The 24,587-nt window shown below is 32.2% G+C and overlaps 1 protein-coding gene across 1 annotated transcript in view; it reads left to right on the top strand.

Moving 5' to 3' along the window:
* The window catches only part of LOC132543799 (nuclear hormone receptor HR96-like), an 82,548-nt gene that overhangs the window by 50,096 nt on the left and 7,865 nt on the right, over positions 1 to 24,587 (top strand). Inside the window, exons 2-4 of the mRNA XM_060207325.1 lie at positions 4,539 to 4,718; positions 14,479 to 14,526; positions 22,662 to 22,779. Of these exons, the coding sequence (XP_060063308.1) occupies positions 4,539 to 4,718; positions 14,479 to 14,526; positions 22,662 to 22,779 (346 nt within the window). The remainder of the gene's footprint in view (positions 1 to 4,538; positions 4,719 to 14,478; positions 14,527 to 22,661; positions 22,780 to 24,587) is intronic.

Raw genomic sequence — 24,587 nt, forward strand, 5'->3', positions numbered from 1 at the left:
AGTGTTGTTCTGATCACAAAACATCAGTGTTGTTCTGATCACAAAACATCAGAGTTGTTCTGATCACAAAACATCAGAGTTGTTCTGATCTCAAAACATCAGTGATTTTCTGATCTCAAAACATCAGTGTTGCTCTGATCACAAAACATCAGTGATATTCTGATCTCAAAACATCAGCGTTGTTCTGATCACAAAACATCAGTGTTGTTCTGATCACAAAACATCAGCGTTGTTCTGATCACACAAAACATCAGAGTTGTTCTGATCACAAAACATCAGAGTTGTTCTGATCACAAAACATCAGTGTTGTTCTGATCACAAAACATCAGGGTTGTTCTGATCACACAAAACATCAGTGTTGTTCTGATCACAGTTCCTCAGGTCTAGTTGTATGTAAGGTCTGCTTGTATGTAAGGTCTACTTGTATGTAAGGTCTAGTTGTATGTAAGGTCTGCTTGTATGTAAGGTCTGCTTGTATGTAAGGTCTACTTGTATGTAAGGTGTAGTTGTATGTAAAGCCTAATCATTCAGACCCATTACAAATACATAGTTTTGTAACATTATAACAATCAAGAATGGATTTTTGGCTTCCCAAAGTGCTCAGATTTTCAGGCTTCCCTGAGGCTGATCATGGTCACAAAAACAGCTAGGATGTAAGTGTTTAAGAAAGTCATCAGTAAATAATAAAGTTTTGCTGCTTGCTCTTTTCTAGTGCTGATTGAAGAAAAGCCATAGCGGCCTCCACAACAGACACCAATTACAAATCACCAATATCAATTGCTATAAAGAAAATTTGTGGCATATGTTTTCGTAATTAGAGATTTCTGGTAGTCTGTGGTGCATATATAGTGTACAGTTTAACTGGTGGATGACAGACTATTTCGTGACTACAATAAATGAATGTAACATATTTCTGTGCCTGTAATATACTTGGCAGACAGATATGAATTTTCTTCGTTTTGAAATATGAACTGACGTTTCCATTACTTAAAAAATTAGCTGCAGGACAAAGTCCTATAACGTGTTATAGGAAAGACATGCACTCAAATAAAATGTTTTGAAACATTTTGAAAATGTCAATTTCTTGTTATGCGCTTTAAAATTGCCTTAACAAAGAACATATTTAGATAGTTTGATGAGGCCATTGGGTCATTACCCACACAAAACCAGAACAACCCTCACGTTACATCGCACACAAAATTGATTTGCTAATTCCTTACAGCCATTATTTTCTGGCTGATGTCGAAATTTTGTGGAATTATTCAATGAGTTTTGATAAAAGACACCTAACTGGATTTCAGATTTCAATTTGTTATCATAATTGATATGTCATATAAAAATATTAAGAACATGAAAAAAACTTTCTGAAATAATAGAATAATATTAAATATTTGTGGGCGAAACTGGTCGACATTGAAATAAATAAGAAACCAACTTATCTCAACCTTGTTGCAATGGATTTTCTTACTTACTTATTCCTCAAGCCCCCCTCCCTCCCCGCAAAATAACGAGTGGTATGAAAATCAAGGGGAAAGCTCTAGATAACAACTAAAGTAATGATGATGGCTCTATTACTTGGATTTATGTCTAATATCACCATTCTCAATATATGACAGAACACCTGAAACAGATTTCCAAACAATGTGTAGGCATTATGTATTGAGTATTTTGAATGGTTAGGAAACAGTAAACTTACAGTCCAGTCTCTGACATGGCATGGAGGTTGGGTAAAAAAAAAAACAACTTTAAACTCTAGGGAGAATAAAGAAAACAACCATTTAGCTGTTGTACTGAAACTGGGGAACTCTTCATCATAACAATCATAACACTTCATTCAGTTTTCATGTACTGTGATTGTAAAATTGTTGGGATATTTGGAGTTACATTAGATCAAGGCATGGTGCCCCAACTTGGGAATTCAGGGCTGATCAGATGTGACATTTTTTTGTTGGAAATATGTTTTGTTGATATTAAAAAGTAGACAAAGTAGACACACAGAGGACTTTGTCTCGTGTTCAAATGTGGGGCATTACATTCAAATAAAACCTTAATGATACAACAAACTTGAAATTTTATACACTTTGAAATGATGGAAGAAGGTAATAATGATGGAATGGGGTACCATACTTATCAGTAGGGAGAGATTGTAGTATTAAATGGTGTTTTAATGAACATCAAGAAGAAAAGGGCAAGTTGACCCAGGGGATATTCTGTATACGTTAACTTTTCAGAGTCTATATGATTTGGCATTTCAGCAGTTTCTAGTTTACCTCTTATAAATATGGACTGCTTCTGTTGAGTATAGAGCACATGCCAATAGATGATTATATTTGTTTATTGGGAAAATGTTGAGCATTTTAAATTTATTTCTTACCTGGAGTCAAAAACTTGTAATTTCTTACTTTTTCCAGTACCTTTATTTAGAATTACACTGACTTTAAGATATCTTGTTTTCCTTTTTTTTTCCTTTTCTTTATACTCTTTCCTAAAAAGAACACCATACATCTTCTATGAATATCATTTTTATGGCACATATCCATTGACATGATACGGGCTGTTAAGCTTTATTTCCGATTTCCACAGAGCATGTTGATATCAGTATTCCTCTCCACCCTGACCTTTTTTATGAATGTTGTTGCTTACTTCTGGAGAGCACGGTTTAGAATTTATTAGTTTCTGTGTGGGGTTTTCTATTTATTTAGTTTCTCATGGAATTACATACCTGTACTTAAACCACTAGTAAAAGCCATCATCTTCCTGGTAATAATTTAGACATGTTTTACTCACTGAGGGGATCGCAGCACAGAAATAAAACTTCAGTTTTGGTGTGAAAGTGTTCAAGTGTAATGGAATCACGGAGGCTTTGAAGTAGTGAGCATGGGCCTTCTGTCATTTTATAATTATCCGCTCATTTCACTGACGAAATTTGCCTTGGTTTATGAGGTAAGGAAAGCTAATGTCACAAAGCGTTTTTGAGAACAAAATAGGTCATCGCGCACTGACAGATTATGATGGAAACCTTTCTCACGCATAAAAAGAAAAATGTTATTCATATTATCTCTCTTGAAAGCCATTTGCCTATATTCTTACATACACCTTTACTAGGTGTGATATGTGGTATAATATCCAGTATATGGTGTTAACATAAGCTACAGTTTTAGTACATCATGGAGTATGATTCTACTGAAGATTTTTATACCAATATAAATGTCAAAAAGATGAATTTCAAATCTAACACTTCGAAATAACTTTTTATCTCAGAGATTGCCTTTTCTGTATGATATATTTTAAAAGATTTTCTTTTTCTAATGGCAGAATTTGAGAACAGAAATGTTCTGCAAATGGGGAAGGTCATAATATTTTCTTCGGTAACCTTTCTGATATACACAAGGCACCATACTTTATATACCTTTGTCTTAGGAATATACTTATGGTGGAGGTGATATTTTATACACTTTCATTAGAAGTTGTACTTCGTATATATATTGGGAGTTATACATCATACACATATACAATATGAAACTAAAACAGTTATTGTGTATCTTGCAATGATTTTTGGTTCAGTTAAAGAGAACAGAGTCTCTACAATTTTATATCAATATTTATTAAATTGAAGAGAAATGCTAGTACTGTGTGTACTTGTGTGGACAGGTATAAAAACCTACGAGATGCCATCCGCGGGCACCTGCATCTCAGACAATGCGGCACAGCGTAGCAGCTGACAATGTCTGAAGCAGCAGGTATTTCTTGCCTTGGTCTGAGCTACCATTTTTAATCTTTCAATACTTACTGGGTACCTGCCCATTATGCTTTTTGTTGAAAATCCCCTACCTGGCATCATGCACGTGTTTTATCCCTTCTAGATGCTACAAAAATGCAGGATATGTATGTCAGTAAAAATAAATATATATGATATTGAATAGGAAATAACGCTGCTTAAAGTTTATAATAGAACGCATAAAAAATGATTATGTGTTAAGCTTACAGTGAATTACCTCTATCTGAATACATGGTCACAATCAGTTCACAAAAATAGCACACACGTTCATTTCAATTATATCAATATTAGTAGTTGTACATCATATGTTTGTTGGGTGTGATACTTAACAAACGTATCAATGTTACTGTAATGATTGTTATAATTCGTTACATTAATACTATCAGTTGTATCTAATTCAGATAGTCTTCCTATGTATATGCTGAGAATCATATTTCACTTTATAGTTTGTTGTAGTGTCTATGTGACTAACCACATTCTCACTTTTACCTGGCAATAAATTACTATTGGAAAGTCCTATTGACCTACTGGTGTATGTAACACATGGAACACAGCAATGTTATTAATCTATGAAATGTGTCTTCAACGTGTATGTACAGTTTACTGCATTCATCATATTGTTAATATTTTTATCTAAACATTAATTATACCTTGTACATTTTTGTTCTATATTTTTACACACCTTGTATATTTTGATATTATGGAGTGGAGGGGATTTTATAAATTTGTTCTATATTTTTACACATATTGTATATTGCAGTATTATGGAGCGGTTGGAGGGGATCAAAATAAACGAGAACAAAAACGTCGACCAAAGCCTAAGGATGGCTCACAGCTTGTTTGTGGGGTATGTGGTGACAAAGCTTTGGGATACAACTTTGACGCCATTACTTGTGAATCATGTAAAGCTTTCTTTAGGAGGAATGCTCTCAAATCAAAGGTAAGTATAGCAGACAGACAATCTCCTGTGTAAATCATACACTTCAGTATCATTTTAAAATCTCAATTGATGTAATTATTGTAAACAGGCTAATTGTCCTTCCCAACCAATCAAAAGTTGCCAAGTGAATTGTGATAAAAAACACCAAACAGTGAAGAAATCCTGAGAATATAGTTAAGAGTGTGTGGCCAGCAGAAATCTAATAGTAAGCATCCTGGGCCATTTCCTGGTAACTATACTAGAACTGTGCCCAGAGATTTGATAGCAAGCATCCTGCGCCATTTCCTGGTAACTATACTAGAACTGTGCCCAGAGATTTGATAGCAAGTGTCCTGGGCCATTTCCTGGTAACTATACTAGAACTGTGCCCAGAGATTTGATAGCAAGCATCCTGGGCCATTTCCTGGTAACTATACTAGAACTGTGCACAGAGATCTGACAGCAAGCATCCTGCGCCATTTCCTGGTAACTATACTAGAACTGTGCACAGAGATCTGACAGCAAGCGTCCTAGGCCATTTCCTGGTAACTATACTAGAACTGTGCCCAGAGAATTGATAGCAAGTGTCCTGGGCCATTTCCTGGTAACTATACTAGAACTGTGCACAGAGATCTGACAGCAAGCGTCCTGGGCCATTTCCTGGTAACTATACTAGAACTGTGCCCAGAGATTTGATAGCAAGTGTCCTGGGCCATTTCCTGGTAACTATACTAGAACTCTGCCCAGAGATCTGACAGCAAGCATCCTGGGCCATTTCCTGGTAACTATACTAGAACTGTGCCCAGAGATTTGATAGCAAGTGTCCTGGGCCATTTCCGGGTAACTATAATATAGCTGTGCCCAGAGATCTGACAGCAAGTGTCCTGGGCCATTTCTTGGTAACTATACTAGAACTCTGCCCAGAGATCTGACAGCAAGCATCCTGGGCCATTTCCTGGTAACTATACTAGAACTGTGCCCAGAGATTTGATAGCAAGTGTCCTGGGCCATTTTCTGGTAACTATACTAGAACTGTGCCCAGAGATCAGACAGCAAGCGTCCTGGGCCATTTCCTGGTAACTATACTAGAACTGTGGCCAGAGATTTGATAGCAAGTGTCCTGGGCCTTTCCGAGATCAGCATGGTATTGGAACTAACTGAATAATAAGCTGTCATTTATAGAATTCTTTTGATATCCCTGTCTGGTCCTATTTAACTGATATTCTTTTAAACACATTTTCTTTGTTTAATAGCAGATGTAATCTTTTAAATTAGTTCTAGAAAGAAAATTTGTTTGTCATGAAAATCTAGACAATCATATTTGGAGTAGAGAAAATTTTGCGTGTTATCATGTGCAAAATATCGCTGTCCTATTTTTTTGCTCCTTCAGGCTTACAATTTACAATTATGAATGTGAAATTTTCTGAAGAGTTTCTCCAATATTCTTTGTTCTGTATTCAGCTAAAATGATGAAGTGATGAAAAATTGCATGTACGCATCAAAGCGAACGTCTATGATGTTTTAAATAAATGTCTGGTTTTTGTCATGGAATCTATAACAATGACAAGACAACATAGAAACTCAATTTAGAAATATCCAAACCTGGCATATTCTCTGTGCCTAATGAAGGAAATCATTCAGTATTGCAAACAAGATGATCTTCCTCAAGGTCATCTCACTTCAGTCATTTCAAATTCATCTTCTATAATTGAACTTCAGTCAATAAAGGGCAACAAGAAATTATAATATGCCTTCAGCAGCTTCATCGTGGTCACCTCAAGAACACCATTTCTCATTTGTTTTTGATAACATGTATTTTTTTTTATAATTCCACAAAAATTCCTTGATTGGTGAATTTGATAATAGATTGAAAAGATTTTTCACAAGTGTAAAAATTTATTTCAAAATCTTTAAATACCACAAAATGGAGTTTATTATGTCCCATTAAAAAAAGTTAAAACAAAAATATCAGATACATACCTACGACAGGGGTCTGTATACTTCAGGAAAATTATGATTGATAAGTACAATAATGTGTGTGTGTAAGGTTGTAATACAGGGGTGAGGAGTACAGAAGGGACAACATATTGGCCCTTATCCATCATTTTACCACTCATTAACACTGCTCAGCGTGTTTTATCTTGAAACACACGTCTTAGGCAACATAAACTGATTACTCAGAGAAAAAAGCGGTGATTTTAGAAAGAAAAATTCTCAAATTTGTCATACTTAATTCCTTATAAATCTCATTACTAAGGTGTAAGGCTTCTCATATTTACAGCTTTTTTTTAATTTTTTTTTTAATCTCTTTCAACAAAATTTGTCATTCTTAAAGCTCTAGGATTTGCATTGTGCAGCTATGAAAGTGATAATGTCAGTGTATTTGAAAGAAAAAAAGAAAAAATGTAGTACTCTTTGCACAATCTAACATTATAATATAATACTTTATGTTTCACTGTACTTTTTCACACAATTCCCTATACACCTCTACAGTATTAATGTTGTCATTTTTTTCTATAAATTTGTACACATGTTAATTCATCTCTATTTTTTCTCTTTGAAATATTTTTTCATGTTTTAAATTTGATTTGAAATTAAGTTGATTTTGTTATGTTTTGTTATTTTAACTTGTGAATGAGGACATTTTTTCCTTGTTTTTAAACGTCAGTTTTAGCTCTTAGTAATAATCACTACATGCTGCTGTGCCATAATTCATGAATCTTAACAGATATCCCTTCTTTGTTTTTTTTTCTACAATTTTTTCTTCCTTTGCCTACTGAGTACATGATAGAAATTCTCTGTATGTGTTTATTTACAAAGAATAAATATCACATCAAACGAGTAGAAAAATTGCTACTTTTAATAAATATGGCATAATTATGTCATTTTTGTCATCCTTAAATTCTGGATCTAGATCATGTACATAGACAATGGATTATTCCTGAACATTTCTTGAGAGATTTACCTGGTATAAAATATCTAAATATCCAGTAGTTGATAACCAAACATTATTAATATATACAACCTAATGTATTCAGGATTTTAATGCTTAAACAGTAAGGTTTGATTGTTACTTATTTTAGATTAATATATTCAATCCGATCTGCTGTGGATATAAATTGTATGCATGTACAAAGGAACTTCCCTGGACAAGCCAGGCATGGGACAGGCTAGTTTAGTGCAGAAGTACTGGTCCAGACTTGGATATAATTTGGTTAGATTTTATTCTGTATATTACATTAACTGTCCCATTTACCATATAAATATCCATTTGAATAAAGAATAACAAACACTTCAGAGAGTACCCAAAAAAAGATAGTAAAAACTGAAATGTATTCATTTCTAATTATAGATTTATATAATCAAAATGTTGTATTTAGGATTTTGAATGAAAATTATATGGTCTAGCAGCTATATGTAGGTGAATATTAAAGCTGTAGTAAATAAAATTTTAATGATAAAAAATGATAAATTTTAGTGATAGAAACAATAAAGGCTACAGGCTGATTATAAGTCAATATTTAAACTGGTGTGTTTCAGAATTTAATTTTAAAAACAATAAGTTGAAATTATAAAAACAATAAAGTTTAGCGACTATAGATCAATGTCAAACCTGTTGCATTTAGGATGTTAATGATAAAAACAATTAATAATTACAAGTCAAGGGGCTATAGGTCAACATCTAACCTGATGTATTTCATATCTTAATGATAAAAGTCTTGATGTAAATTAATAATCTATTTAAGGATATTAATCGTGAGAAAACAGCAAAATTATAAAAAAAAAATCATAAATTATTGAAATTGTATATTGTTATTGATGTTTGTATAATTTTGATGGTGATAGAAATATAAAGATAAATTCTAGTGGCTATTAATGTGGATTGGAAACAGCTGATGTTACCTGCTGTTTAAAGGGATATACAAATTACTGAAGATAAAGTGATATAAAACAATAAATTCATTGTACTTTATAATTACAAAACAACTAAAGGCAATAAATTTACTTACTTTGATTTAACAAATGTAGCTTTAAACTAAACTTTTACATTGTATATGAGTTAACAAATGTAGCTTTAAACTAAACTTTTACATTGTATATGTATTGATCATGGAACTGATTTTCCAAATATTGATTTGAAAATCATTGAGCTAAATTTATCCAATATCAACAAATGTAATTTGAACTTCCATCTTTTAACAAGAATAGTTAGTGCCACGTTTCCTGCCTTTGTTTGTACCTAAGAAATCACAAAAGTGTCTTATAGGAAGATTATATCAGGTATGTTTCTCTGTCTTCAAAAACATAGTAAATTTAAGAAATTTTGACTTCTGTATACTTACAAAACTTGTCTGGTAGTCATTTTTTTTTTTCTCGAAATCTTCACATATATAATTCAACCTATAATCAACCATACAACAGCTGGATGTGGTCGCTAGAAATAATTCACCTCAAATAGTAGGTTGGTGAAGTCAGGGATTAGTAAAACAAGGTCAGATCCCAGTACAGTAAGGTCAATAGCATAAGGTGAGAGGACAGTAGAGCGTAAAGTCAGTAACATAAGGTCAGAGGTCAGCACAGTAGGTTCATTTTGTGATAGATTTATTTGTTTTGACCTTGGTCAAGTTTTCCTGTCTGTTGTATAACATAATTATAGATACTCTTTTGTTGTGTACATTTCCTATCAGAGTCCTTGTTTAAATCTCCCAAAATATTAACCTAAACACAAAACATATTTTCAGAAGTGTTATTGAGAGCTATAACAGTATTTGTGCATTCAATATACGGACGGCAATACAACTCTATAGACAACACCTCACAGGTCAATCTATAATGCTACAAAAATTGTTGTTATAAAGGGTTATCTGGACCTGGGGCGTTATGTATTATGCACTGTAGACTTTTTTCTTTTATCAATTTTAAGGAAAATAATTTTGGAATAAGAACAGATATTGGGACCAACAATTGTCACTTATTGGCAAAGAAAGAAATGCCATTGATATCCGGAATATTTTCAGCATGTTTTGGTAATTTAGTCACAAATTCTATGGTAAAATTAGATTTATTCTAAACTAATTTTGGGAGCTAGAAAGTTTCTATAACTGTTCTACTTTAATCCTTCCAGCCTTCAAATTTTTCTCAAGTATGAATAATTGAAATGCCTTGCTCAGACAAATGATTCTAATCTGGCAAACAAAGTTATGATCCAATTGAAGCGCCAGTGCTCACTGTTCGTATGGAACCCATGTAGCATTTCAATGAACTCCTTACAGTGTGTACAATACGGTACATGTACCACCATTCCTAAATACAAATTCCCGCAGCTTGGCCAACCCAGTGCAAGTCTTTCTATTTTGAATATTTGAGTACCTGCGCAACTCACCTTATAGTTTGTTCAATTATTTCTGATAACCTGCATAACATTGACAGTTAGTACCAGGATCTGACCCTGTTTGTGATTGTCACATCTCCAGATAAAACCCATCCTAAATCTTCTCTCAGCTTCAAATACATGTAAACAATTTAGAGTAGGTTGTTTAAACTCTCATTGTTTTCAATAATGGAACATTAATGCATAAATTCCAACATGGAGGATTAAACTTTGACTGATGTTGTGTTAAACTTAAGAAATAGTTCAAACCTCTTAAAGACCATGAAGTTATAGCCAATGTATCTATGCTTTTTTTTTTCTTTTTTCTAGCTTATAAAAAAATTTAAAGCACTTTAACATTGTAAGTGTTGAAGACTATGTATTATCAGTCCAATGTCACAAATTAATGCATAGAAATGTAGGATAAACATTGAATATATCACACCTTACTTGTCAAATTGCAGTGCTTATTGTATGAATGAGTTTAAACGTTAACACACACAAAATAGGTTAAGATAAAATGCATTTCATATGATCGTTCATCGTCTTACACCTTTAATTTTGAAGGAGATGACAGGAAATTATCCTCAACAGAACATTTCTTTAAAACCATAATGTTGTATTTTATCTCTGATTCATGAGATTATCTACCTACATATATTTGAGCTTTTATTATTTTTAAAGATTTCCAGAATATTGAATTTCATTTTAACATATTTGCTTACTTTTTACATTTAAAATACATTAAACTAAATTTATATTTCATTTATCAAAATAAATGTCCTTTCTGTCCTTGTAATGAGATTAAGTTAAAAGACTTTGCAATAATTTACAGTAAACTGCCTGAAGCGACAATTTTAGTTGATATCTGCACAGTGATGTGCTCTGCTGATGTTATGGAACCAACATATCAATTATCTATTACTGTGACTCCATACATGGCGACTCTTTTTACTTCTATACATATCCCACACAAAGAAATATGTATAGTTTTCCTATAAAGTCTATGATAGTACAGTCACAATATTAGTCAACAGAAAATTAATTACAGACAGTCTGAGGTGAAAAGTGCTTTATCATAGCATGAACATGGACTTCAGTATCAAAGCAAGTATTTACGCTCTGATTCTGCAGCTACCAATAACACATGATTCACATATGCTTGTACCTGAAAGAAAATTCTCAGTATCCTTGTTAGTCATTAAAGGGAGCTAACTGGAAATTGATTAAATAGTTTTGAAAATATATTGCATTACATTAAATAACAGATTACAGAGTTTTATTTGTTGAGGTGTCCATTAGTCAATCTCAAAACGCAATTGTATTAAATTCCTGACAACTTTTATTAAGTGTTATATTAGAAACAATTGGTTGAGATTTATTATACATTGAATCAGTTCCTTGAAGAGGTTTGTCTGGTCATTTGGAGTTGACTTGACTTTGGTACAGAAGGTGTCAGTTTGGTTAGTATTTATGTGAAGGAGAAATCCTTTGATGTCTTTCATGTTCATCTCTACAGAGTGGGGAATAAGTCCTGTGCAATCGCCTAGTCATCCATTATTGACGAGGCGGGGCTGATAATAATATCCGTGAGATACTATTGATCGTGGTTGCCTTGTGCACTAAACCAATAACTAGTAAAACAGGCGCACCACTCTTTTGGAATTTACACACCTGCAAGCTCTTTTTTTCTCCCATTTTTGTACCGTATTTCAATTTTTTTCCACATCATATCTATCTTTCATGATCCATTTTACATGTGGTCTATTTTTGGACACTACCGAAATCCAATCTTATCCCTTCCTAGAAAGCTCTTCTTTAATTAGCATTGATTATTTTGGCGTCATCAATGCACCGGTTTGACCTGTGAACATGCATTGTGCTGGAGCGACTGGAACGTGTTCATTATTCATTACACCCAAATACAGAACACACATGCTCGAAAGCTTTAAAATGTGAAGTTGAAACTTACCTTTGTAATGTTAAGTGTTAATGGCCTCCAGCGGAGCTAGGTAAACCAGGATTGATATCATGTGTCTCATCACTCAGTTGTTCTGTTATATCAATATTCTCTTGATTATTTTCCACAAAAGGTCATCAGGTTTATAGTAAATTCATGAAAAGATGCAAAATATTGCATATTTTTTGCGGGGTGGGGGTTTTATCTCAATATTGTGTCAAAATTATCAACAGGAAATGTTCTTTGCTTATAAACCTTATGCCTTCATAATTCTTAAACCATGGTATTGTTGCTGTGATATTTCATTTTCCAAATTAATTGTTTTATGTTCAATCCCCCCTGAACTAGTGACATCCAGGATATTAAAATTTGTCCTGGCTTCACTACTGAGATCAAGGATTTTTCAGAAAGTCTGTCTAGGCCTAACTACTGAGATCTAGAATTTTTCAGAAAGTCTGTCTAGGCCTAACTATTGAGATCTAGGATTTTAAAGATTGTCACATTTATTGAGATACTTGGTATATGTGGCTGCTTCATCTTGCCTGGTTTAAGAGTCAAACTAACTCACAAAATGGTATATTGTTGTTGTCACTGATTGATCAGGACTGGGCTTTAGTGGTCATGATGTTGAAAATAAATTTTTCTCGTCTTTTAATCCCTATTTCATGGATGATTTATTTTTCATGCTTGAATTAGTCTCAGAAGAAAGATCTGAATATTTTCTATTGCCTCCAAGGGTGAACGGTCACATATGCTTCATACATACACGTACATATGTATGTCTTATTTGTATTAATGGCTGATTCTTAAATAGAGCAGTCTTACATATCATAAATGACAAAAGTTCTTCTACAAAAAAAACTGAATTTATTTATTTTTGAAAATGGCTTCCTTCACCATTGTAAAGTTGAGAGATGACATTAAGTCAATCCTGTTTATACGCTACCCTTAACAGTCTATCAAATTGTCCTAGGTCACGGCTCTGTCATATCTGTATGGTAAAAAATTCTTTTGATTGGTTGTTAGTTTCAGATTATATGACGGATTGTAACTGGACTGTGACCACTACTGTCACATGGCGCGACAGCAATGGCTCCTTGCCATTACGGCCAGTTGTGTGTAACATTAGTGTAATAAATATTCTCCGAGACAGAAAAACTCCTGACTGTCTTTTTATGTCCTATAAAATGTTTCAAAAATTGACATGATGAAAGACTAAAAATTGGTGAATTCATTGAACCATGAAATGAAGTTTTACATTTTAGACAGTGTGTATATAAGAACACTACATGAAGGTTATGAAAAAACTTCCCAAATTACTGTTGTGCTGCACTTCATTTATTACAAGCTTTCCACCAACACATTATTTATATGACTGGTATTTTATAATAACATATAAACCATGGCCAAATTATTTCATTGTAAACAAAATTAAATGTTTACATATACAAAAACAAAAAACTGTGGAACATGATAAAATGAGGTTTATATATAAAGCTTGCTTGATTGTAGTAATCTTGATAGTTAAAGAAAATATATCAGAGATTTTTACCTCCAACAGGAACTGTCAGAGAAGTAATGTCGTCCTAGCAAATCTTATCTTCAAACTGAAAATTCCACCTAAAGATTATGTCTATCAATCCTCTGTTAAACCTGATTACAGATAAGTTTTTAGATCTGGAGAAAGTATCCACATAAAACAAGGAGTTGCCTTCAGGATCAGATTACATTTCATCATTTGAGATTCCTGCTGTCTCAATTAGGGAGAGATCTTGTGACCCATATTTCAGGTCATAAGAGCAAGGTTGTGATTGGTCATTGTATTCATACAGTTGATTGGTTGGGTATGTTGTCATTTGATCTTATAACTGGAGATATCGATGCAAAGATTAATAGGTAATAGAGGATGTGACAATCAGTGCAGCCGTGCTGCATTACAACATATCTGTTAAATTCTCCCATGAAAAGGGTCCATCTTTAAAGGCAAGACAGCATTGATTTTCTTTCTTTTGTTCATCATTTTGTTAGGTTATATAGTTTCTTCTCCCACACAAAGGGATTAAAAAAAAACCAAGAAAAAATATAACCCTGATGGTCAATAAAACTAGCAGATAAGTATTAAAGGAAGGGGTATTGTCTTGTACTAACATATAAAAACTACAGCAGAGTTTGGTGAAAATTTAATGTTTCTTTATTCATGTAAATTTTGAGCAACATGGTTTATAATTATGCAATTTCAATAATTGAATGAATTGCGATTTCACCAAACATGAAAATGTTTTTCAGTGGAATTTAAGAAAAACAAAGCTAGCTTATGTTGTAGCATTCCTGGTTGAAAGACAGTCATATACATTTATTTTCTTCAAAGTACAAGATTGATCATGCTGTAGAAAAAAGCTTGGAGCATGCCAACATTATATATATGTAATACAGTGCCCCTCCTTTCACAGATGTTGCCCGGGATGGGAACAGGTAGCGGAGCGGGCCTTGGGACTAATGTAAGCATATCATTTATTATCTAAGACTAATCCGAATTCTCTATCCTCAACAAATGTAACCCATCTTTTTCACGTCACAAAAACTCTTTCTTCTGTCCAATGCTTCACTTCAACATTACATTCCTGTCTTAAATGTTAGAATTTTTATTTAAAGTTTTATTTTCAAAATAAATGGTTTTCACATCAATTTGATCATTCAAATTAAGGAAAATATTTATTAAGAATCTATTTTATATATAATTATATTTCATTTAAATTTTAAAATATATATATATATGAACAATTTTCTAAACATATATTTCAGATTAATGAAAATGTTTCACTTGTTTTCTTTAGGTCTATAATAATTTAACAAGCATTCTGCAAAAACCTTATTTTCCAACCATACACTGATTAAATATACTTAAAGCAGGGTTTGACACTAACTTTAATTCTCTAGGCCAAAACAAGTTTCAGCAGGGACTGGAGAATCAAATCTCCTGATGCCAAAACTGTCCTCTGTCAGAATCAGGCAGGCATTGATAAATCATTGAATAAAAATTCTTTTCACATTTTGCTTAAAATGTCATCCCCATTTAGTTGTCAGAATTGTTTGTGATATTTATAACACCTGTTGATAACCATGGTGGGAATGTTGCTGCCATGAAAAATCTTTCTGGGTTTCTTGGGTTGTCCGGGTATGTAGAGTTAGTGTCTAACCCTGTCAATGTGTGTTTTATTTTCAGTTTTCTGTTTTCTATTGAATATATATTGATATATGTATATATAAACAAAATATATTATTTTATTTTCAGTCTTTGATTTTTTAATGATATTCTAATTCTTGTTAATCCCCAATATTTCAAGTAAAACTTTCTGATACCATTTTCGCAAGGATATTTTTACTATTTCACAGAGATATAATGTAAGTGAGAAAATTTAATCCACAAAAAAATATGCGGTGTAAATTTCATCCATGATATGGAGTACAATAAAACTCTTTTCGTATCAGTCTTATCACAAGTTCTGAACTGCTATTATCCAAGGGTACACAGGACTATGAAATTTGTTCGGAGCAGATTAAATGTTACATAATACAGATAATTTGTTACATAGGCATATACAGGAGCTCGATTGATAAATCAAAAATCACTAATTCATGAAAATTATATATCCTTTTATGACCTGATTGGAAAATATTAAAATGTTACAAATTAGTTCACCTGTTTTAAATGAAAATAAGAAAATTTTTACCTGCAAAAATAACAGGCTGCAAGCATATGATACATGGATGATAATACAGATATAGTTGCTTAATGGTACAAAGTCACCACTTAATACTCTCTCATGGCTTCCTCCTGATATAGCCTAGTTTTGAAGGAGATTAGAAAATTATCTATTTTTGAAAAGAAAAAAAGTGCTTTATGACAAAAAAAATTTCAGAACAAATTTCAGAATGTAAAAAGTAGAACTAAATATAAAGTTCTTTGAAAAATATGGTCACATTATAATAAACAGCATATACACCTGAAAAGGACAACACTAAATACTAAAGCTATTGTTATTCACACTTCAGTGTAAATTGAATTACATGATATGTACTAAGAAATGGTAACACTAAATATTCAAACATGAACATTGTAGTCATCCCTCTACAATGTAAAGTTTAATTCATACAGCTTATGTTCTTCTTGCAATAAAATTAAATGACAAACAGCTTATGCCACTGTGTTATATAATACTTAAAATTGCAGCAAGTAAAATTACCTCATAATTTATAAAGTACCACGTGTGATGCACCTCCTAATGATATATATAACGTTGTATCTGAAATGATATTCTGTAAAGGGTTCTTTTATTCTTTGTACAATTTCTGCAAAAGCTTGATAAAAAAGTTGGTTTTTTTTCTTGTTTTTTAGGATGTCATGAAATAGATATATGGAATATAATATTTTTTTTTCATAGAATTTTCATATTTTTATAGAAAAGATGGTTATTTTTCATAAAATATCTACTCATTATGAAATAGATTATAAATGGGTAAGTTATGATAAAATACTGAGTACTTGAAATATAGAGTGTAAGTGTACAGTGCAGTAAAATATTTTGTCCTTGAAAGATAACAGTGTACACGTATAATTAATAATAAAATATTTTGTCCTTGAAAGATACAGTGTACATGTGTAATTAATAATAAAATATTTTGTCCTTGAAAGATACAGTGTACATGTGTAATTAATAATAAAATATTTTGTCCTTGAAAGATACAGTGTACATGTATAATTAATAATAAGATATTGAGTGTGCGAAAGATACAATGTACATTTGTAATCAATTTTAAAATATTTTGTCCTTGAAAGATACAGTGTACATGTGTAATTAATAATAAAATATTTTGTCCTTGAAAGATACAGTGTACATGTGTAATTAATAATAAGATATTGAGTGTGCGAAAGATACAATGTACATTTGTAATCAATTTTAAAATATTTTGTCCTTGAAAGATACAGTGTACATGTGTAATTAATAATAAAATATTTTGTCCTTGAAAGATACAGTGTACATGTGTAATTATAATAAAATATTGAGTGCTTGAAAGATACAGTGTACATGTGTAATTTAAAGTAATATATCTTATCCATGAAAGATATAGTGTACATGTGTAATTTAAAGTAATATATCTTATCCATGAAAGATACAGTGTACATGTGTAATTTAAAGTAATATATCTTATCCATGAAAGATATAGTGTACATGTGTAATTTAAAGTAAAATATCTAATCCTTGAAAGATACAGTGTACATGTGTAATTTAAAATAATATATCTTATCCTTGAAAGATACAGTGTACATGTGTAATTCATAATAGAATATCTTATCCTTGAAAGATACAGTGTACATGTGTAATTTAAAGTAATATATTTTATCCTTGAAAGATACAGTGTACATGTGTAATTCATAATAGAATATCTTATCCTTGAAAGATACAGTGTACATGTGTAATTTAAAGTAATATATCTTATCCATGAAAGATACAGTGTACATGTGTAATTTAAAGTAATATATCTTATCCATGAAAGATATAGTGTACATGTGTAATTTAAAGTAATATATCTTATCCATGAAAGATACAGTGTACATGTGTAATTTAAAGTAATATATCTAATCCTTGAAAGATACAGTGTACATGTGTAATTTAAAGTAATATATCTAATCCTTGAAAGATATAGTGTACATGTGTAATTTAAAGTAATATATCTTATCCATGAAAGATATAGTGTACATGTGTAATCTAAAGTAATATATCTTATCCATGAAAGATATAGTGTACATGTGTAATTTAAAGTAATATATCTTATCCATGAAAGATATAGTGTACATGTGTAATCTAAAGTAATATATCTTATCCATGAAAGATATAGTGTACGTGTAATCTAAAGTAATATATCTTATCCATGAAAGATACAGTGTACATGTGTAATTTATAATAAAATATCTAATCCTTGAAAGATACAGTGTACATGTGTAATTTAAAATAATATATCTTATCCTTGAAAGATACAGTGTACATGTGTAATTTAAAATAAAATATCTAATCCTTGAAAGATACAGTGTACATGTGTAATTTAAAATAATATATCTTATCATGTGTAATTTAAAATAATATATCTTATCCTTGAAAGATACAGTGTACATGTGTAATTTAAAATAAAATATCTAATCCTTGAAAGATACAGTGTACATGTGTAATTAATGATGGAATGTATGCTATTGTTATGAAATAAGTATAAATGTGTGATACATAAGGAATACCTTATCATCCTTACAAAATACAGTGTACATATGTATAATCATTCAAAATAGTTTATCTAGGCCTAATAAAACACAGTACACTTACCTTCATGCATTGAAATCTAAAAGATAAACAAAAGTGCATACCAATTATTTTAATAACCTCAGAATATTAGAAACAACATTTTTGAAATGAAAGTATTTACTTGTACAGGTATTTACTGTATAGATAGTTTACTGTGGTATGAGTGATTGTGATGTGTACCTGAAGTAAACCTTTTACAATATTCATGGAATTTCGCTCTCAATTAAGACCAGATTAACTAAACACCGTATGTATGAAACAACAATATTATGAGATGTCTAGCCTGGTAGTAATCAGTGGTGTGTCTCATGTCACATGACATTAATGTACCTGTCCTGAGAATACAGGTACAACCAATAGTCGCAGTAGTCAGAATTTATCTTCTCAGTGGGTGTAAAAGTCACTTAGATGACAGATGAATGGTCAGTTGTCTGGTCTTTAGATCAAACCTTGTGACCTTAGAAATTGGTCCATCTTAAATTTAACAGTTTTGTTCAAAAATGAATTTAAGGAAAATTTAAAACAAAATATATCATTGATGATAGTCATGAATGATGATTTAGGTATATATCTTATTGTCTTCCTTTAAAGAGTGAAAGAAAATGTAAAGCTAAGAGAAAAAGTTAATCATTTTTGACTTGTAGAAGATTTATGTGTAAGCAGGATTATATCAATTTGGCTGTTTTATTACTTTTTGGAAGGGGAACAAATATTTTGTTCTGGTGAAGGGAAGAAATGTGGCATTTCCGTGGTGTCTGTCTGACTTTGGCACAACTATGGTATTGTGTGTTTCCTTATAGTCAGGTGCAAGTCACTTATCAGGCTGCAATGGCTTCTCAAACTAGAAATATTTTTTAGTTTGAGTGGCACAGAAAAGTCTCCTAGAAAAATTAGATTTTCCCAAGATAAAATGTCATAAATTATGCTGTGTACTAATAATAATGAAAACACCCTGTATAGTTTTTACCAGGAATTTTTGAGCACTTTGCTTGCTTGTGTTAAGATCACAAGAGTTCAGCACATAAATCAATTTTGTATCATCCTAGGAAATCTTTGTTTAAAAACCCAAAGCTTGTCCTCTCCAGTATTTAGGCTTGTGATCGCACAGCACACATCCTTCTTCTATTCATGCTGGGTGTTTTATTATGTTCATCTCGATTTTAATGTTTCCCAGAATTAAAACCTAATGACTTTGCGTGGATTTCCCACTATTTTGTGATGTTCTTTAGCTATGTGGTAAATTAGACAGGGAAATATGCTGAGAGCTGCACTTTGAACTTAAAACTTATAACGGTCATCATAGGATACTGTACACATGTAAACAATTGGATAAGCTACATAATACCAACTCAGTATGGAGACTGAACCCCATTTAATTGTTTCCATGAACCGTATAACACCACAGGATAAAGAGAGTTGAATTTTACATGAAAGATCTTTTATACTCAATTTGTGTGGATATCTACATTACATAGCAATGCAGGCAAGGAGCATTCAGATCTCCAAAGTTCATAGACCCACAGTAGTTATCTCTTAAGTCTTTAGACACACAGTAGTTATCTCTTAAGTCTTCAGACACACAGTAGTTATCTCTTAAGTCTATAGAACCACAGTAGTTATCTCTAACTCATAGAACCGCAGTGGAATTATCTAGTCCAGAGACCAGCACATTCTCTCTCTCAAGCCCTTAGACCTACAGTAGATGCCTCTCAAGCCCTTTGACCCATAGTAGATGCCTCTCAAGCCCATAGACCCACAGTACATGCCTCTCAAGTCCTTAGACCCACAGTACATGCCTCTCAAGCCTTTTGACCCACAGTAGATGCCTCTCAAGCCCATAGACCCACAGTAGATGCCTCTCAAGCCCTTTGACTCATAGTAAATGCCTCTCAAGCCCATAGACCCACAATAGATGCCTCTCAAGCCCATAGACCCACAGAGGATATCTCAAATTCAGAGATATCTCCAAAACACATAAACTCAGAGCAAATATAAAAAATTCAATAGGTCTGCAGTAAATAAATATCTACAGAGCAGATATTTCCCTGAAATCTATAGCCCCAAAAAATCATGTCTCAAATTTGTCACAGCCTATCAAAATTAAGAATGATGACATCTCTAAAGTCTAGGGACATATGCATCATTGCCCATAGAAATTTTGAGTGAAGACATCTCTAAAGTCTTCTGACTTATACATCATTGCCCATAGAAATTCTAAATGCAGACATCTCTAAAGTCTTCTGACTTATACATCATTGCCCATAGAAATTTTGAGTGAAGACATCTCTAAAGTCTAGGGACTTATAGATCATCGCCCATAGAAATTCTAAATGCAGACATCTCTAAAGTCTAGGGACTTATAGATCATCGCCCATAGAAATTCTAAATGCAGACATCTCTAAAGTCTAGGGACTTATAGATCATCGCCCATAGAAATTCTAAATGCAGACATCTCTAAAGTCTTCTAACTTATACATCATTGCCCATAGAAATTCTAAATGCAGACATCTCTAAAGTCTTCTGACTTATACATCATTGCCCATAGAAATTTTGAGTGAAGACATCTCTAAAGTCTAGGGACTTATAGATCATCGCCCATAGAAATTCTAAATGCAGACATCTCTAAAGTCTAGGAACTTAGTTTCCATAGCCCGCAAAAATAATTCTAGTAACCACGCATGACATTCATTAATTTCATTATTCTATAAGTATTTTTTTTGTATAGAATGAAATCACCATTGTGAAAAGTAATTTCATTTAGATGGTAGAAACTGGGAGGTTTTAATTTAAAGGGGATATAATAAAAATACTAAGGTTAAAAAAAATTGAAAGCCAGAGGTGTGTTAGACATGCTCACATGTGTCATATAGTTAGTGTGATTTAGACTTGTTACATTTTCACTAGTTTGATTTTGACTTAACATATTTCGAATTTTGAATAGTTAGATTTTGACTTTGTTGACTTAGACAAGTTTGATTTTGACTAAACATATTTCGAATAGTTAGATTTTGACTAGTTAAATTTTAATTAGTTAGATTTCTATCAGTAATTTTTTTGACTGCTTTTATATTGTCTATGTTGAATTTGACTAATTTAAGATTTTGACTAGTATAATTTTGACTTATTAGATTTTGACTTGTTTAATTTTGGCTCATTAGATTTTGACTAGTTTAATTTTCTTTTTTATGACTTTAGGTCAAATTTTGACTAGATAAATTTGAACTAATTAGATTTTTTCACAAGTTTGATTTGGACAAGTTTGATTTTTTGTAATGACACCTGTTAAATGGAGGATCACTTGTCTTTGTAGTTCTTTACTTGTAATTTTGATGAGTTTGTTGCTTTCAGTTGTTTTGAAAGTGATTACCTTTTGTTTTAACCATCATTTATTTTCCGTGATGAGTAGGTGGTTGAATGAATTAAAGTTTGAGTTTTTACCTTGTTTGGTAGGGATTACCTGGTTGATTACCTGTGAGATTAATTACCATTTTTTTACCTTGTTTGGTAGGGATTACCTGGTTGATTACCTGTGAGATTAATTACCATTTTTTTACCTTGTTTGGTAGGGATTACCTGGTTGATTACCTGTGAGATTAATTACCTTTTTTTTTACCTTGTTTTGTAGGGATTACCCGGTTGATTACCTGTGAGATTAATTACCATTTTTTTACCTTGTTTGGTAGGGATTACCTGGTTGATTACCTGTGAGATTAATTACCATTTTTTTACCTTGTTTGGTAGGGATTACCTGGTTGATTACCTGTGAGATTAATTACCATTTTTTTTACCTTGTTTTGTAGGGATTACCCGGTTGATTACCTGTGAGATTAATTACCATTTTTTTACCTTGTTTGGTAGGGATTACCTGGTTGATTACCTGTGAGATTAATTACCATTTTTTTACCTTGTTTGGTAGGGATTACCTGGTTGATTACCTGTGAGATTAATTACCATTTTTTTACCTTGTTTGGTAGGGATTACCCTGTTGGTTACCTGTGAGATTAATTACCATTTTTTACCTTGTTTTGTAGGGATTACCCTGTTGGTTACCTGTGAGATTAATTACCATTTTTTTACCTTGTTTGGTAGGGATTACCCTGTTGGTTACCTGTGAGATTTATTACTAGTTTTTTACTACCAGTTTTTTACCTTGTTTTGTAGGTCTTTGAAGGACATTGTCTTTGATTAGTACTTGTTATCATGTAGTTCTAAGCCTCCATGTGTTTGATGTTTTGTAGGTGTTTCTGTTATGATTACCCATTATATGCTTTATTTTGTAGGTGTTTACGTGTAGTTTTGATGGCAACTGTAAGTTAGATACACACACAAGAAAATTCTGCTCAGGATGTCGGCTGAAGAAATGTTTTGATATAGGCATGAAGAAAGACTGGATATTAAGTAAGTAATAATTTGTGAAGAAAGCAATTTTCTGTACCAAATGTGAAAAACAAAAACATTAAGCAATTTAAACAAGTCTCTGATCTGTTTCTAAAAATATTTCCAGACAAAATGAAACAGTTGGTTGTAGTTACATTAAATCAATAAATAATGAAAGTACTTGTATTGGTCCCCAAAATAAATCCTATATTCTTCACATCAAAATTACGCATTATAGCCATTTGCCTTTATTTTTAACAGCACCATCGTAACGCCATATGATACCTTCCTATGGAAACAACCAATTGCATATAACACCCTGGTTATTATGGCCATCTGAATTTGATACATTATATCACAGAACTTATTGAGTATGAGATTTATCTAGCTCTAGAGATCTTGTATGATATTTATCCAGCTCCAGAGATCATGTATGATATTTATCCAGCTCCAGAGATTATGTATGATATTTATCCAGCTCCAGAGATTATGTATGATATTTATCCAGCTCCAGAGATTATGTATGATATTTATCCAGCTCCAGAGATTATGTATGATATTTATCCAGCAATAGAGATCATGTATGATATTTATCCAGCAATAGAATTCATGTATGATATTTATCCAGCACTAGAGATCTTGTATATTTATCCAGCTCCAGAGATCATGTATGATATTTATCCAGCAATAGAGATCATGTATGATATTTATCCAGCAATAGAATTCATGTATGATATTTATCCAGCACTAGAGATCTTGTATGATATTTATCCAGCTCCAGAGATCATGTATGATCTTTATCCAGCTCCAGAGATCATGTATGATATTTATCCAGCAATAGAGATCATGTATGATATTTATCCAGCAATAGAATTCATGTATGATATTTATCCAGCACTAGAGATCTTGTATGATATTTATCCAGCTCCAGAGATCATGTATGATATTTATCCAGCTCCAGAGATATTGTATGATATTTATCCAGCTTTAGAGATTGTGTAGGGGATTTGTCCAGCTTTAGAGATTGTGTAGGAGATTTATCCAGCTTTAGAGATTGTGTAGGAGATTTATCCAGCTTTAGAGATTGTGTATGATATTTATCCAGCTCCAGAGATCTTGTATGATATTTATCCAGCTTTAGAGATTGTGTAGGAGATTTATCCAGCTTTAGAGATTGTGTAGGAGATTTATCCAGCTTTAGAGATTGTGTAGGAGATTTATCCATCTCTGGAGAACATGCATGATATTTATCCAGTGTTTGAGATTGTGAAACTGTATCTTGGCTCAACTGCTCTAACAGAAACCCCTTATATCTTGATAAGAAATTTCATCAGTCAACAAAGTGGTTGAAAATCATATTCCAACCTTGAAGTTGATATGAGTGTTGAAATTACTATCAAGTTAATTTGAAAAGAAATATATATTTTTATAAACATTGGCTTACAAGATCTTAAAATTCTTACAAGTCAAATTGAATTATTCTATCAAAATAAGGTCTTTAGTCTTGACCTGAATCTCAGCCAAATGATAAAACTCGCATCTCAGTCGAGGTTTTTCTGCTGATTACCTTCTGTCAGAACTTGGTACACATGGCAACTGATGCTGAGGAAGGTCAGACATGGGTCAAGGTCATGTGCACTTTCAAACGAGGAGTGCATTTCATTTGTTGAAAAGTAGACATGTTTTCTCTCTTCATAAAGACACAAACATTCTATATGCACATGCTATAAAAGGATTTATTCATGTGGAGGTTTATTTCCATTGATTTTGTTGATTCAGTCCATAAATTCATATTTCAACAAATTGTTAGAATATGTATATCTTTTGGA

This window comes from Ylistrum balloti, unplaced genomic scaffold (genome assembly GCF_031769215.1).
Source record: "Ylistrum balloti isolate Yb309-2 unplaced genomic scaffold, AGI_CSIRO_Ybal_v1 Utg369584, whole genome shotgun sequence".
Taxonomy (NCBI): Eukaryota; Metazoa; Mollusca; class Bivalvia; order Pectinida; family Pectinidae; genus Ylistrum; species Ylistrum balloti.